Source organism: Poecilia reticulata, linkage group LG5 (genome assembly GCF_000633615.1).
Source record: "Poecilia reticulata strain Guanapo linkage group LG5, Guppy_female_1.0+MT, whole genome shotgun sequence".
In the NCBI taxonomy this organism is placed as follows: Eukaryota; Metazoa; Chordata; class Actinopteri; order Cyprinodontiformes; family Poeciliidae; genus Poecilia; species Poecilia reticulata.
This window is the reverse complement of record NC_024335.1, coordinates 32,990,788-33,005,430: the sequence shown is the minus strand read 5'-3', so window position 1 is coordinate 33,005,430 and position 14,643 is coordinate 32,990,788. Positions and strand designations below refer to the sequence as shown.

The window sequence follows — 14,643 nt, the reverse complement described above, 5'->3', positions numbered from 1 at the left end:
CACACACACACACACACACACACACACACACACCGTGTAAATAAATGTCTTGTCTTTATCTCGCTCTCTGGTCACGTGTGTGTCAGAGTGCGGTGGTGGGAGGAGGGGAGTACAGAGTCCCTCTCAGTCCACTGACCGCAGTCCGTCATGGCTGCACAGCGAGGGTTTGACCTCAAACATTTCGTCCCCGCCCCTCCCCGGTACCAAGCCGATCCATCCAACAACGTTTGTCTTCACTTTTTAAGAGGTTACTGAAATCAAAAGGTAGAAAGCAATCTGAACTCAAAAGGCCCCCCACCCCTCCACTTTTCCCACTTTTTTACTTTCTTGCTCTGTAATGGCACTAAAACGTCAGTCTGCTTTGAGAGACTGAAGTCCAGCGTTCCAGTCTTCCAGAAGGTCCCTGGCCTTACAGCATGTCGTCATGGCCCACATCTTCATCGTAATCTCTGTGGTGGTCGAAGTCCGGACTGTGATTGGCGGTTGTGACCAGGGAGAGGGGTCCGTCGTGGTCTTCAGGGTCCAGTGGTTCCTCCTTAACGCTGATGTGATGCCTACAGGAGACGTGGGAGGAGAGTTAGTGTCTGACACACAGTCAGATACTAACCAGTCACTTTCATCTTTCATTTACCATGACACATTTTACCCATCAGTATTTTGACTGATTTTATGAGGGCCATTTGATTTCATTTGAGAACAATAGAAAACTTTAAATTCAGATTGAACTAGACTTACAACCAAGCACTAATGCCTCGTTTCCACAGATGATTGAAACTGACCCGTGCTGCTCCGTTCCTGGGCCGGTACCGGTACCAATGTCCGGTTAGGATGGAGCTACTTACCAATTCCAGTCAATTCCAGAAAAACATCACTGCTTGTGACAATCACTAGAAATACCAGCGCATCACATTTGTCGCTGCATTAGTCTGACACCTCATTGGGAGAAATGCTATGTGGAATACGCCGGACCAGAAATTAGCATATAGAACCGCATAAATCCAATGCAAACAAAGAATATAATGGCCACTTTTGTATTTTTATGTAGCCACAAACTAAAGAATCTGCATGTTGTCTAGTATCAAACCTTATTTGACCTTTCATGGGTTCTTCGTGTCACAGAAAAGCAAAATACTTGTGAAGATGCTGACTGCAGCATCTTTGCTAGAGATTCTCAATATTAGGTGGACTGAGAACCGTACATGTTGGGCTGAAAGGCCACTCAGGCAAATCAACATAAAAAAGCCCAGGCAACAATTTGTGAGTATTTTTGGCATTTAGAAAATAGAAATAATTCAGGTAATTATTTATTTTCCCATAAAACAGGAAAAGTGTTTTGTCTTTTTATAGACTATGTAAATATATGATTTCAAAATGTATTTTAGCCAAGAGGATAATAATCAGAATGCCTTCATTGTCATTGTGCAAAAGCACAATAACATTTCATTTCAATGCAAAAGGACAAACAAACAGCAAAGACAAGGAAACCAAAACACCTGTGAAAAGGCCAGTGGTGCACCGCCTGCAGTTTCCTGGCCGATTGTCACCATGGTGATAAGAAACTGAGCCTTTATGAGAATAATATCGCTGTCACTTGTAAACAAGGCATAAAGCACCAACTGAGCCTGAACTGCTCTCTACGGTTTTTGCCCATACTTATTTTTTGGTGTAAGTCACTAAATGTAGTGACAAAAGTAACTAGAGGAGTAACTTCACACACATGTTGGTCCAACATGTGTTTGCAGCTGTGAGCTGGTGGTTGGGGCAGAAAGCAGCAGATTTTCAGATCTTTGGGGAGGTAGATCAGGTAAGATCTCCCAAAAATACACTTAGAAAATGATCCTGTTCTAAACTCTGGAAATTAAAAGTCAATTCCAGTATTGCTTAAAGGATAATAATTTTAAATTAAAAGCCCAGAGTACATGGTGAAAACACCATGAAAAAAATTGAAATTTATGTCCGGACAAGTGTAGACTTTTGAAAGCAGGAGTATTTATAATGCTGACACTGGGCCTAAGTGATACCTGTGTTGATTCTCTATATAGACGAAGCGGCAGGGGAACAAAAACAAATGTGTGGCTTTTGTGGAAAAGAGGTGGGAGGACACTGGGTTTGCTGGAACTGATGAGAATTTCAAGCTTTCTTTTGAGGTATTCCAATCCCCAGCAAACAAAGCTGCAGGCTTTTTGTTTTCCACTTCCATGGCAAGCGACAACAGAGTATTCACTTACGAACTGATAAATGAGGAAGATTAACAACGCGAGGCGAGGCGAGCAGAGTGGGTGGTGAATGGACTCTGCCGCTGTCAGCCTCCTGGTGGTGGAGGATCAGCGGCACACTTTGTGTTGGCCCTCCCCTTCCACCTCCTCCTTCCTGTTCGTTAACATGCACAACCTGCAAGGCAGGTCTCAGGAGGACAACCCTGAGCCAGGCTTCTATCATTAATCAACTTCAAGCAAAAACACAGCAACCAGACACTAGCGTACATGATTTAAACTCTGGAATTAATGCTTATTTTCAACAGAGTGTCAATAAAGGCAGGATGAGGGGAAAAGAAAAGGCGCACGAGTACGCCGCACAACATGGTGATAAGAAACTGAGCCTTTATGAGAATAATATCGCTGTCACTTGTAAACAAGGCAAAAAGCACCAACTGCCTCCCTCTACCTTATCGTTGTCGTCGCCTAGGAAAAAGAGACACTGAAGAGATGAGATCTGCCAAATGTTTCATTACAGAAACAGAGCAGGAATAAAGAGCAGGTGAAAGAGGAGGCCTGGCAGAGAGAGAGAAAGAAAAAAAATATATATATATATATTATGAGCAGCTGCAGGGGACTGGCTTGCGGCCTGCGGTGCCAAGCAGCTAACAGAGGAGGCTGAGTGGTGTCAGGATGAGGTGCTGGGCTCATTTACTACAACAACAAGGGACAACTGGCACCTCGCTCTTCACAAAAGCCCAGATTTGATTCTCATTTTACAACATTTTTTGTTTTCACACCAGGTGTTGATTTGCGACTATTGTGATAGAGGAACTCATATGCAAATGAGCTGAAATATTTAGGTGTTAAGTTATGAAAAGGAGGGCAAAAAGTAAAGTCAGCTTTTCTATCATTTTCACATCAAAGTAACTCCACATGTGCCGTAGCCTCAGGTCTGACTATTAGCTGCAGGGCAGACATGAAATTGTTATTATTATTCTATTGAACTGCGTGCTGAGTCTACACTTTACTCATAATTAGCTTTCTCTGGATAGTTGTTTGGTTTTTTCTCGGTTGTTTAGAAGTGTGGACACTTTGAAACACTTTGAAAGCGTCACAACTAAAACACATGGTGCAGATTAACTGGACTTGTTCAAAGTGAAGTGAGTCAAAGACATGAAGAAAAATATTTTCCCTGTTTATTGGATCTTGTTTACAGCATATTGTGTCTTATGAAATTATTTGTGCAAATTAACCTTTTCAATACTTTGTCACTCAATTGCAAATTTTCATGCTGGAAACTAAGACAAAGTGGTGCCTAATACTCGGTCTTCCCCGGAACCGGAACCAAACATGGAGAAGTAGCATTCAGTTTCCATGGAAACAAATCTGGAACAAACTCCTACAAAACTAACAAAACACTGAATTCTTTGAAATCAGTCGCAGCTGTCCAGGTTTCATCTCTGTATCATCTCTGATGAGCCTCAAGCCTCAGCTGGAGGGTTAAGGTCTCAACTCATTTCCACCCACAGATCATTTCAAACGTTGGTCAAAAACTCCCATTTTGGTTTCACTGGCCCAAATGACCTTTGTCAAGTCAAGTCAAGTTTATTTTGTATTATTTAAGTCTTCTAAGGGATCAATAAAATAGTTTTGAATAGTATAGAACATTTCAGCAACAAGGTGTTACACTGTAAAAACATATTATAGTAACATCTAAAAGGTTTTAGCCTTGATTTGAAGGAACTCATTGTTTTCGTCATTTTTACAGTTTTCTAGAAGTTTGTTCCAAATTGTTGAAGTGTATAAACTGCATGTTGTTTCTGGATCCTGCTGATGCAGAGCAGCACCAGATGTTATCTAGAAAAAGCACAAATCATTTTCCTTCCACATTACTTTCCTTTGCAAGCACTTTCATTTCTTTTCATTCTTTTCCCAACCCCAATCCATAACAGAAAGTGAATTTCTTCATAGATAAAGGTTGTGAGCTTCTAAAGGCTGTAACACAGCATAGCAGCAGAGGGGCAGAAGCAGAGCAGGCTGCCTTCAGGCCAGCACACCCATCCTGTCTGCCTTTCCTGTTCCACAGCTACGCTCAGAGCTGTGGAACAGTGATTAAGGATGGCACGTTCCCCCATTTGGCCATGAGCTTATTACTGCACCTTTCTCTATCTTTTTTTTTTTTTGTTTTCAGGCAGAATTTTCCCCCCTGAGCTCTTACATTTCATCCTCAGTCTAGCCGCGCTGCTCATCGGTGGTCCGCCCCTCCACTCCCACATCTGGAAACGATGCAGCGTGTGGGTTGTTATTTTAGGCTTCAAGCAACTTAGCAGTAACTCCTATGCAACAAGCGAATGGGGGAGCTGTGGTTTCCAGGCCCACCGCAGCTTTTCCTACAAGACAATCTTGGAAGCTGTGTTTTGTGTTTTTTTTTTTCAGAGGTGTTTCTGGACGCTGCACAGCTCAGGTTCCTCTGTGCTGCGTCGGAGGCCAGGCCGCTTTGTCCCTCTGCTTTCTCAGATTTTGTACATTTTTGAACAAACTGGACTGATGATGCGGTTCAGTCTCTGACAGTCAGCAGGATGCATGAAGCAAAGTTCATCACTTGCTGTTAGAACAGCAGAGGGTGTGGGGGGCGTCCTGTCTCCTCTTCCTGGCTGTTCTAGCTTTGAAAAGGTGGAGTTTCCTTTTTCTGCTGGGAGGCCTGCCACAGTGCTGGCCGTAACCCGACACACACCACTAATACGAATCCCCTCCCTTAAATGTATTGGCACTCTGACAGTGTCTGATCTAATGCCACAGATCAGGCGTATTTAGAGAACTCTGCATGGACAATAAAAGTGTTTTCTGATGACACCTAAAGTGCCTTCCAAAAATATTCACATGCATGCAAACTACTTCACATTTGCCAGGTTACATATACAAATGTAATTGTATTTTCTTATGATTTTATGTGACATACGGAGAACAAGTAGTGCAGGATTGAGAAGCTCTACTGGATGATTATATTCTAGTAATTTAACAAAAATCTTCATGGGCTGATCCTAATATTAAATTATATAACTCATAGAAGGGATAATTAAAATGAAAGCCATTTTTGAAAGTATTTTTCAAAATGCATAATTAGGATGAAAGAAATGCAGAGATTGAATTTTGAAGCCATATCTAAACCTAGTCTGGATGATGTATTGCACTGGACTTTACTTTTGGATACCAGTGTAAAGGGGGCTGAAGGAAAATGCTAAACTTTTCAGCTTAAATAAATAAAAAAGTTTAAATAAAAAAATCAGTTGTAACTAAATGTGAAAAACATTAAAGACTTTTTCAATGCAGGGAAATTTCATTTTTACTTTCGTCACACCTGGATTTGCTCTGCTAGTAAAAAAAAAAAAAAAATGTGTGTGTGTCACTCACATAGCTGGCAGAGGCGAGCGTCCCGGGCTGCTGTCACTCCCGTTGCTGTTGTCATGGTCCATCGCTCCATTCATCTCCTCGCGGATGGCGTTGGCCAGGGAGTTGAGTGTGGGACTTCCAATGGAAGCAGTAGTGTATAGAGGTATGTTGTTTTCTGCCATTGAAGCCTGGAAATAAAAAAGAAAAACACACAACAAAAGAAAAAAAGCGTAAAATGTGAAATGGAAGATGGTTGTCAACGATTCCGCAGCTGCTCGTCACTCTTGGAAACCTAAAACACAAAGCGTGTGTGGACAAGGCAGAGGAAGACTTCTTTCTCTCCATCTTTTAATGTTTTAAAGCAGCATGAGATGAAGTCACTTATTATTTTTACCTGGAAGGCAGCAGAGAGAGTTGGACCAAAGCCCAGGCTGGTCTGAATGTTCTTCACTAGGGCTGGACTTCTGTGAACAAAGAAAAATTAAGTTATGACCCGCAGACTCATGTCTCACCTAGCATACAGGATCTTGTTTCATAAAGAGAAATCAATGCACTTTAAACTAAACACATTTACTGATGTGGATATCAAGGCTATATTCCTGAGATGTTCAATCACTTTACATGCCACACTACTGGTTTTCAACATTTAGCTTTTCATGGGAAGGAAGATGAGGGCTTGTGAAAGCATGATGGCTGATGAGTTCAACACAAAAAGCATGATAGCAATATTGAGAAAGAGGGAGGAAAGCATGCAGGGTGGGAAGGCACCGGGGTGGGGGGTGCTTACTGTACAAGCAGCTCCTCAAACTTCTCATCGGGGCGCATTTCCGAGGGCGGCCTCGCTGAACGTGTCGGCCGCTTTTAAACTCCTTGTCGTCAACGGTCCAAAAGGACCCAAACTCATCCTCTACTTGCACAAAGCACTTATGCAGGGAAAGGTTGGTGCGAATGGCACCCTGGGAAAGCAAGCCAGTATGGAGTTGAAGGAAAGTGGGTGAAGGCGGTGGTGGGAGCAGGGGGGAAAGGGCGAGCGATGCAGCCAGATGCAGATGCAGGGAGGCAGAGATGAAAGACAAACAGACAAACAGACACAAGGAGGAAGGGAAAAGGGTGAGGATCACAATGAAAATGAGCCATTTTGAGTCATGAGGCATAAGTGGCAAGGATGAGGTGGGAGGGTGGGCACGCCAAAGTAAGCAGGGACTTTGCACATTATGGCACACAGACAATAACATTAAGCAGCAGCAGCCGGCAGCAGCCCCTCCCCCCCAATTCTGTCAGTCAGCTGACAAAACAAGACACTAGTCAGGTTCAAAGAGGCCAAACGTACCCGCTGATCTTTTGAGGCCGTCTCTTTTGGAACTCTATTTCGTCGACTGTCCACACAGCCCCTTTAACGTTTTCTACTCGCACAAAACACTTGTGCAGACTAAGATTATGCCGGACTGCATTCTGCGGTTGATGTAAAGAAAGCAAAAAAAAGAACAACAGGGATACATTGAAACATTTCAACAGAAAACTGATCAAACATATATCAGAAAAATAAAGATACAAAACAAAAACTTGACCCACTTTGGGTCCTGGACCCCAAAGTCTAGCAGAACTTGGCAGGAGACTAAAGGCTCTCCCAGACGGCCTCATCTTGTGTATTGAGATCAGCTGTAATTGATGAAAATTGCAGCATCTTGTTTATAGGAAGACCTCACAGGCCCAGGTTGAACTAATTTGCGTAGAGCTCTATGCGTTGTATTGTGTGATTGGTAATGAGTTTGTTACTGTATTTTATGCAGCCATATGCTCTGACAACAATGTTGATATTTCACTTCAACTAGTCCAATTCCATCATCTGGTTTTTGTATCCGGAGGAAAGATTTGCAGACATTGTGAGGAAAACATTTGTAAAATTCTTCACAAAATGCCTACAAAGATTGTGAAATGGCTAAAAACAGGTCTGACCCAGCTGGTCTGTGCTGTTGTATGAAAGGTGTGGGCAAATAACAAATGTCCCACAACCACGTAACTGTGCAGCAACTGAAGTACAGGAGAGCCCTAAGGATGCAATTTTGTGATTTGAATCAGGTTTCAGAACAGAGACGTCACTTATTGAAATTGTCTGGAAAACACAAGGAGACTGCTGGCTTAGATCATAAGATATATCATCAGATGCTCAGCAAGTTTAAAATTTGTTTTGAAATAATAGAAAAAAACAGGTTTATATGGGGAACTGCTCTCTTTCTCTTGTACAGTGTGATGTCACCCTCATTTTTTAAATAAAACAGTTCATGGCCAGCTGGATGGCTGTTAAATATGCTTTGGATGATGTTCTTATATCTTGTCACCTTATAGAGAAACTGGCAGGTCAAAGCCTCCAAAATCTGTTGCTTATTCCACAGCACAACAGGGAATAGGCAGGAAAAGGCATAATCCTAGATTAGATCTAAAACCTCAAACATGTTACACAAAATATTCTTACTGACCAGAACATGTTGGGGTCATTTTGGTTTCCTTGCTGTAGTGCCAGGAAGAGCAATCACAACTTAAAGGTTCAGCAAAATAAATAATGAAAGGAGATGTTCATAAATCATCCTTTTGTTATTCCAGAAGCAGCAGAGTGGGGGAAGAATCCAGTGTTTACAGCACCAGCACGCCCCTATGGAAGAGCTGTCAGCAACTGTGTGAGCTGACGGAGGACACGGGTGGAGCGGGGTGGTCTGTGTGTGTCAGACTGTATTTATGTTTGAGGTGTGGTACAAGCTGCTTGTGACTGATCAGTCTTGGCTCAGGTGGTTGTGGGGGTATTTCAGTGTTTCATCAGTGCTTTTCTACTCGGTACGGTGAGTGTATGGGGCCAACGAGGAGCACCACCTTCTAAAGACGAGTGCAAGGGGCTCAGCCAAGGCTTGTTGGCAGTGAAGCGCAATGTTTGGCCAGTGCCACCCACCGACAGCACATCCAGGAACACATTACCAGACGACTGTTTCTTTTTCTTCCCCTTTTTTCCCTGCATGCAGGTTGTTTTTCTATTTGATTGTGTATTTGTACAAAGGGTGGATCCCCTGGACGGAATAGGTGGTGCAATGTTAGAATCTGAGTAAACTCTTTTTCTTTAGCCTTCATTGGTTCACATTCAAAAAAAGACTAAAGACAGAAACGTTGATAAATGCTTTACCTTCCATGTTGCTGCGTTGCGCCTAAAATACGCAAACATTCGTGTGAACCAGTTGTAGATTTCGTTTAGTGTTAGCTGCTTTTCCGGAGATTCAAGGATTGCCTGGATGAGGAGCAAGCAAAAGAGACACAGATTTGAAGCTTTATGCCTGCTTCACCCAAAAAAACCACAACCCTAAAAAACATTAAGAACTTTGAGAAAAGTCGAGCAGTGTAAGGGCGAGTTGTCCTTTGGAGGAAAAACAGACAACACAGATCAGGAGTGTGAAGAACTTTTAATTTAAAACCCCACATTTTCCTTTTGTGGGTGCAAATGAAGGGGCGAGCAAAAAACATTTCTTAGGCAGATTACAGGACAGCAATTATGAATGGCTCAGATTAATTCCTGAGATCCCAGATTACTGTGGTTCAGCGATAATTGACTGGCATCTTAAAACAGGTTGTATAAAATGTATTTGGTGGCAATTGCCCTGGCTAAAACGTCCTAATGAAAGTAAGTCATCAGATATCTCTGTTCTGGCTAAACTGTGCTCAAATATGAGAAAAAAGGGTGGATTAAACTGAGATAATGTAGGGTGTAAACAATTTCAGTCATTTAGGAAAGAAACAAGTGGGCTACTTACCTGTCTTATTAATGAGGCATAGGTGAATGGTGGCCTAACATCTGCATTCATGTAAAACTCCTTGTTCTGACTGATATCTGTACACAGGCAACAAGATCAAAACATTGTGAAATACACAAGAGAACAGGGTCATTTTATGTATATTATTACCTCTGAACTTTTGCCGTTTTGGTGCGCTACAATTACAAATTTAAATTGATTTTATTTAGCGTTAATGTCATGTTTTCAGTCACATGAAAAAGGCGGAAGGAAACCAAGATATGGCTTTTAAAATCTTTATATGAGAAGTGAATTTTAATGCTTTGTACAATTATCTATTGCTGCAATCACAGCTGCATGTCAAGTTTTTAGTTTTGGACTTTGACATTAGAGTGACTATTATCATTTATCATAAAAAAATCTTATAAGGATTTTGACAGATTGTTGTCATAATAAATTTTAATTAGACTTAGACTTATTTTATTGTCATTGCACAAAGAAACATACATGAAATTGGCAATGAAATTATTATTAATTAACTAATTTCTGATGGTAAATAATAATAAAAACTGACAGTATGATCAGAGATGTTATTTTTGCTAGTTTTTCTGCTGTCCCAAAAGAGCATCAATTAAAATAGAAATATGATTACTGACATAGATAACACTTTTTTAAGCAAATGGCATTCTGAATAGGCCTGTCACAATAACAAATTTTGCTGAGTGATTATTTGTCTAAAAAAATTATTGCAATAAACGATAATATTGTTTCAAGACCTGTTGACACTGATTTAATGGAAATGACTAATAATCCATGTGATTTCCTGCCATAGATAGATGCACTTTATTTTCAAAAGAACACCTAACACTGGAACTGATAAACTAAATAAAACAACCAAAAACAAAAATAAAATGGATTCTCAGTCTCCATTAACAAAAAAAGTAATTGAATAAAAACTAAACAACATAAAGCCAAAGTGGAAATAAATACTGCATTCAACCAAAAGAGTGCAGATTATGAATTCTGTATACTATATTGCCCTTCAGTAATCACTAGATTTAAATAGAGAAGATGATCACATCCCACTACCTAATGCAGTAGTTCATACTGCACCATTTTTTTTGCCCCTATTTTCCCCTTACGATAATCTTAGAACGTTGGCTGATCTAAGATTGTCGCTGGTGATTTCGTAATCGATCATCCTGCAGTGTGATTTAAATCATCATGGCCGCTCCGATGTAAATCAGGGGTTTTCCCCGACGAATATGACAGGTAGCCAATCAGAAAGTGCGGATTCTCCTCCTGCTTTCTGAGGGGGAATTATGGTCAGCTGTTTGGGAGGGGAATCCCAAACAGCTGACCAAAATCCAGCGGACATTGGAGATGATATGTGGAAACAACATTAATGTTTATTCAGCATTTCGTGCAAAGAATATAGAAATGACAAGAGGAGTTGGAGCCAAATTGCTACTGCAGTTGATAAATCCGGTAAGTTTTCAGCTGTTCTTCGTTAACGTGACATAAATAGATTACAATGATTTTCATTCAGTCAGGACTTTACGCTGACTCTAGCCACATGCATCACAGGTAGATTCTAGTAAAGCATTGATTATTGCCTGGTTTTAAAATTAGTTAACTGAACTTGTAGCCATTATTTTGGGCTACAAGTCCAAAAAAATGGCTGTGTGGCTGAACACCACACAGCACGATCGAACCGTTATACCTAGGATTTCTGTCGGCTAATGTGTGGTCTGTCAGGTTTTGAAATTATGGGCCGACAACTCGTGTCGTGTGCGCTTGACATTAGACTAAGGAAATGAGGACGGGAGGGTCAGTGGAGAGCACCGGAGCTGAGCTTTTTTTCATTCTGTGTCATCAACAGAATGAAAAAAAGGCAGGAAGAGACGATAAAGACGATAATTAAAATGAGGTTGATAGGTTTCATTTATTGTGCGATTAATTGATTTATCGTTTATCACAAAAGGCCTAGTTCTGAAGTAGCCCATTTCAAATGGGCATGTTTTTCAAGAACAATATTTGCCACATATTTACTTAATCTTCATCATAACACAATAGTACCCTAAAATATCAAATATAAATAAGTCCATATCACTTGCTTTGGCTAGGCCTTTTCTAACAGGTGAATGTGCTTTGATCCTCTGGCTGCATGTTCAGTCAGAGCTTTACCTGCATCTCAGTCCGCAGTATTCAGCAGGTTGTAACACTTTTCTTCAGTATTACTCTGTATTTATTTCCATCCATTTTCCCCATTGATTAGCTTCCCACCACATATAAATGGGAACGTTCAGAATATGGTTGAATTAGATAAATATACTTTAATTGTCCCATTATTTAGCTCAATTTAACACAGGTAGATTTATTAATTAGGTGACTTGCAATGGTAGTTAGTTTCACTAAATGTTGAGGGATATCAAGGTAAAGGAAGCTTAATATAAGAGATTTTCACTTTTCAGATTTTCACCTGTTGAAAATACTCTATATACCCTACCCTAAACCTAACCCTATATACACTTTGAACCTTTTCCTTATGCCTCAAAATCTGATGCTAACTTTTCTTGGTTTCTCACATAAAACCCAACAAAAACAATCAAGTTTGAAGTTGTAACTTCACAAATGTAAAAAAGAGAAAGCAAACGATACTTTTTACTAATAAGCTTTTGCAAAAATCCACCATACCTGGGGAGATGGGCATGTTGTACTTTTCTGAGTAGCGTCGTCGCATCGGCCCCACGCTGTGGAGGCTGTTGGCTGTGATGACGGAGTGGGTCTGGGAGAGGGGCGTGAGGGGCGCTGTGGGTGTGGTGGGGGTCTGCGGGAGGCTCAGGGGCGGAGAGGTCTCGGGTGCTGACTTGGACAATGTGACGTTGGACACGAGGTTGAGCTGAGGAAACAAAAACCAGACAGAGCAGAGAGACCTTTGAGATTAAAACGTTTTTCACCTTTCAGCAGCATTGTTCGATTGAATTTGAGTTAGGTGTGGGCATTTATTGTATCGTTTATCATTTATTGTGATAAATTTCTTTCTCTCACCACCGTCTTCACCTCATTCCCAAATATTTGAAATCTCCCAAAACTGTTTGAAATCCTAGAAGGTGATGCTAAGTCCACCCAGACATTTTGCACAACTAAATGGTTGCCTTGGAGATTAAAGGATTTTGCAAGTATGCATGAAACAATCAAGGTAACACTGTAGGTGTTTTTTGATGAGAGAATAACATAGCATGACATAAAACTCAATAAAAGTCAATTTTATATAATACTGCTCCTTTAAGTCCATATTGCCTAGTCTGGACAACTCATCCTGATTCTCGCCTACTGCTTAATAAGAACACCAGAGGAAGAAGCCAATCTGGGCTAATTACAAGCTGAAATTGTATTGTGAGGACTCTAATTAGGAGGTGCTTACAGAGGTGATGTGATGATTAACTACAGGGCCTTAGCGACCTCCATCATTAGGTCCATGATGGCCATTGTTAAGAAGAACCTACAGTGTCTTCAGAGGCAGCACTTTGAAGAGAGTCTTTGGTTACAGTGCCGAGCAGGGATGGGTCAGGTCAGCCAAGGCGAAAGAGGGATTTAAGAAATAATGGCTACAAGGTAAACTAATTATGGCAAGTGCTCCAAAGGTACAGCATGTTTTTCTTTTTTCCCTTCTCCTTCTGATAGCCGCAGCAGCAGCTCTGAGAGCTAAGCCTCTGTACAGGAGCAGTCAAGTGGAAAATTCTTGCCTGACCCCGTGCTCCAGCTATTAATTGGCAGGAAAACTAATGACACATATACATATTCTTGCAAAATTGTTCTAATTGCTAATTTGCTTAAGGAGGCCAGTTTCCAAATTAAACATGATTTAAGACAGAGACAGGAAAAAAGAGAAAATGCTGAACGTGAAATGAAAAGAAAGATGGTTTCAAGAATCTGACATGTTGATTGTAAGGGATCAGAAGTTGGATTTTTACATATAATCAGGGTGAAAAGATCATTTTTGATGCCTGACACTAGTGGGTAAAGGTGTCACAAGAAGAGACGATATAGCTTTAACAAGCATGAGATAAGACAAGGATTAGCAATATTTTGGGGAAAATGAAGATTTCTGATTATTTTGTTTACTCGGCCTTGAAAATTTGTTAAAATTCTACAACCAGTGAACAATAATTTAATCCATTTCTGACTTATCTTAATAAACTTGAGAAACAGTGAATCAATGAAGCATCTGCTCCAAAGCAGATACCAACTTTAGAGTCACTATCAGATAACGGTTAAGGTTTCATATCTCATCTGTATGTCATTTGTTTTTTATTTATTCTGTGGAGAACCCCAGATGAACAATTTCAAACTGGTGGGCACTTCTTCACTGCTGGTGGGCAGCTGAACGAGCAATGGGGTCAAATTGTGTTGATCCAAAGTAGCAAGGCAGAAACTACTTCCTTTCTAACTTCAAAGTAAGAGTCTAAACCCTACCCTAGGTACCAACAGGGTTTCAAGCATAAATTACTGTGTTGCATGTCTTGAACTCGTAATAGTCACCGCCCAAATTCAGGAATTACATCCTTTGAAGGCCTCATTTGAAGCATGATTATGTCACACTATGTAAAGCAGTTGTGTTGCTAGGCTTTTGTTTTTCATCAATTGAATTAATTAAAAAGGATTGAATATGCAAAAATTTAAAAAAATAAATGAGCAAGATTATGAGCTCCAATTTTAGCAATTTAGGCGACATACACCAACGAAAGGACAGAAATAGATCTGGGGCTAGACTGTCCCCTCTTTGTTTCTTTGATGCTTATGTTGACCAGGATCCTTCAGATGGAAACAGACCTCTATACGTCCCTTCTGGATTAATGGGGGTTTAACGGATGCTCAATTAAATCAATTAAACAAATTCTTTACACCAGTGGCACATCTAGAAATATATTGTAACGATGCTGTGTTTTAGTTCTGCCGGGGTCCACATGGTTATGTGTATTTGTTATAAGTTGCATGGTGATCACTGTTATGTGTAGAGTGTTATGGGCTTCCCCTGTCTGACTCTGCTGACTCCCATTCTCACATGTGATAGACCTGTCATGTGGGGGGGATCAGTGGAGCGGCAGGACCAGGACCGGAAGAGGAGAGAGTTCAGTGTGTGTTAGCAGTGAAGCTATTCAGTTGAGCTGCAGCCTCAGGAATAGCAGCTCGCTCTTATTCTAATAAAGACTACATCTGTGGTGTGTTGGCATCATTACAATATCTATGGGCTGGTGAGAGGGGGCCAAGGTTTTATATAT

At 40.8% G+C, this 14,643-nt stretch overlaps 1 protein-coding gene across 5 annotated transcripts in view; it reads right to left on the bottom strand.

Moving 5' to 3' along the window:
* Positions 1-6: 6 nt before the first annotated feature.
* The window catches only part of foxp1b (forkhead box P1b), a 361,422-nt gene continuing 346,785 nt past the window's right edge, over positions 7-14,643 (bottom strand). For 3 of the 5 annotated variants that reach the window (XM_017304814.1, XM_008410581.2, XM_017304816.1), the window contains 7 exons: positions 12,056-12,260; positions 9,380-9,456; positions 8,758-8,859; positions 6,919-7,040; positions 5,983-6,052; positions 5,610-5,776; positions 410-554 (listed from right to left, as the gene is read on the bottom strand). In XM_017304814.1, coding sequence (XP_017160303.1) covers positions 410-554; positions 5,610-5,776; positions 5,983-6,052; positions 6,919-7,040; positions 8,758-8,859; positions 9,380-9,456; positions 12,056-12,260 — 888 coding nt within the window. Of the gene's footprint in view, positions 555-5,609; positions 5,777-5,982; positions 6,053-6,405; positions 6,545-6,918; positions 7,041-8,757; positions 8,860-9,379; positions 9,457-12,055; positions 12,261-14,643 lie in introns of those variants that run through there. The other 2 variants (XM_017304815.1, XM_017304817.1) reach the window with 2 other exon arrangements.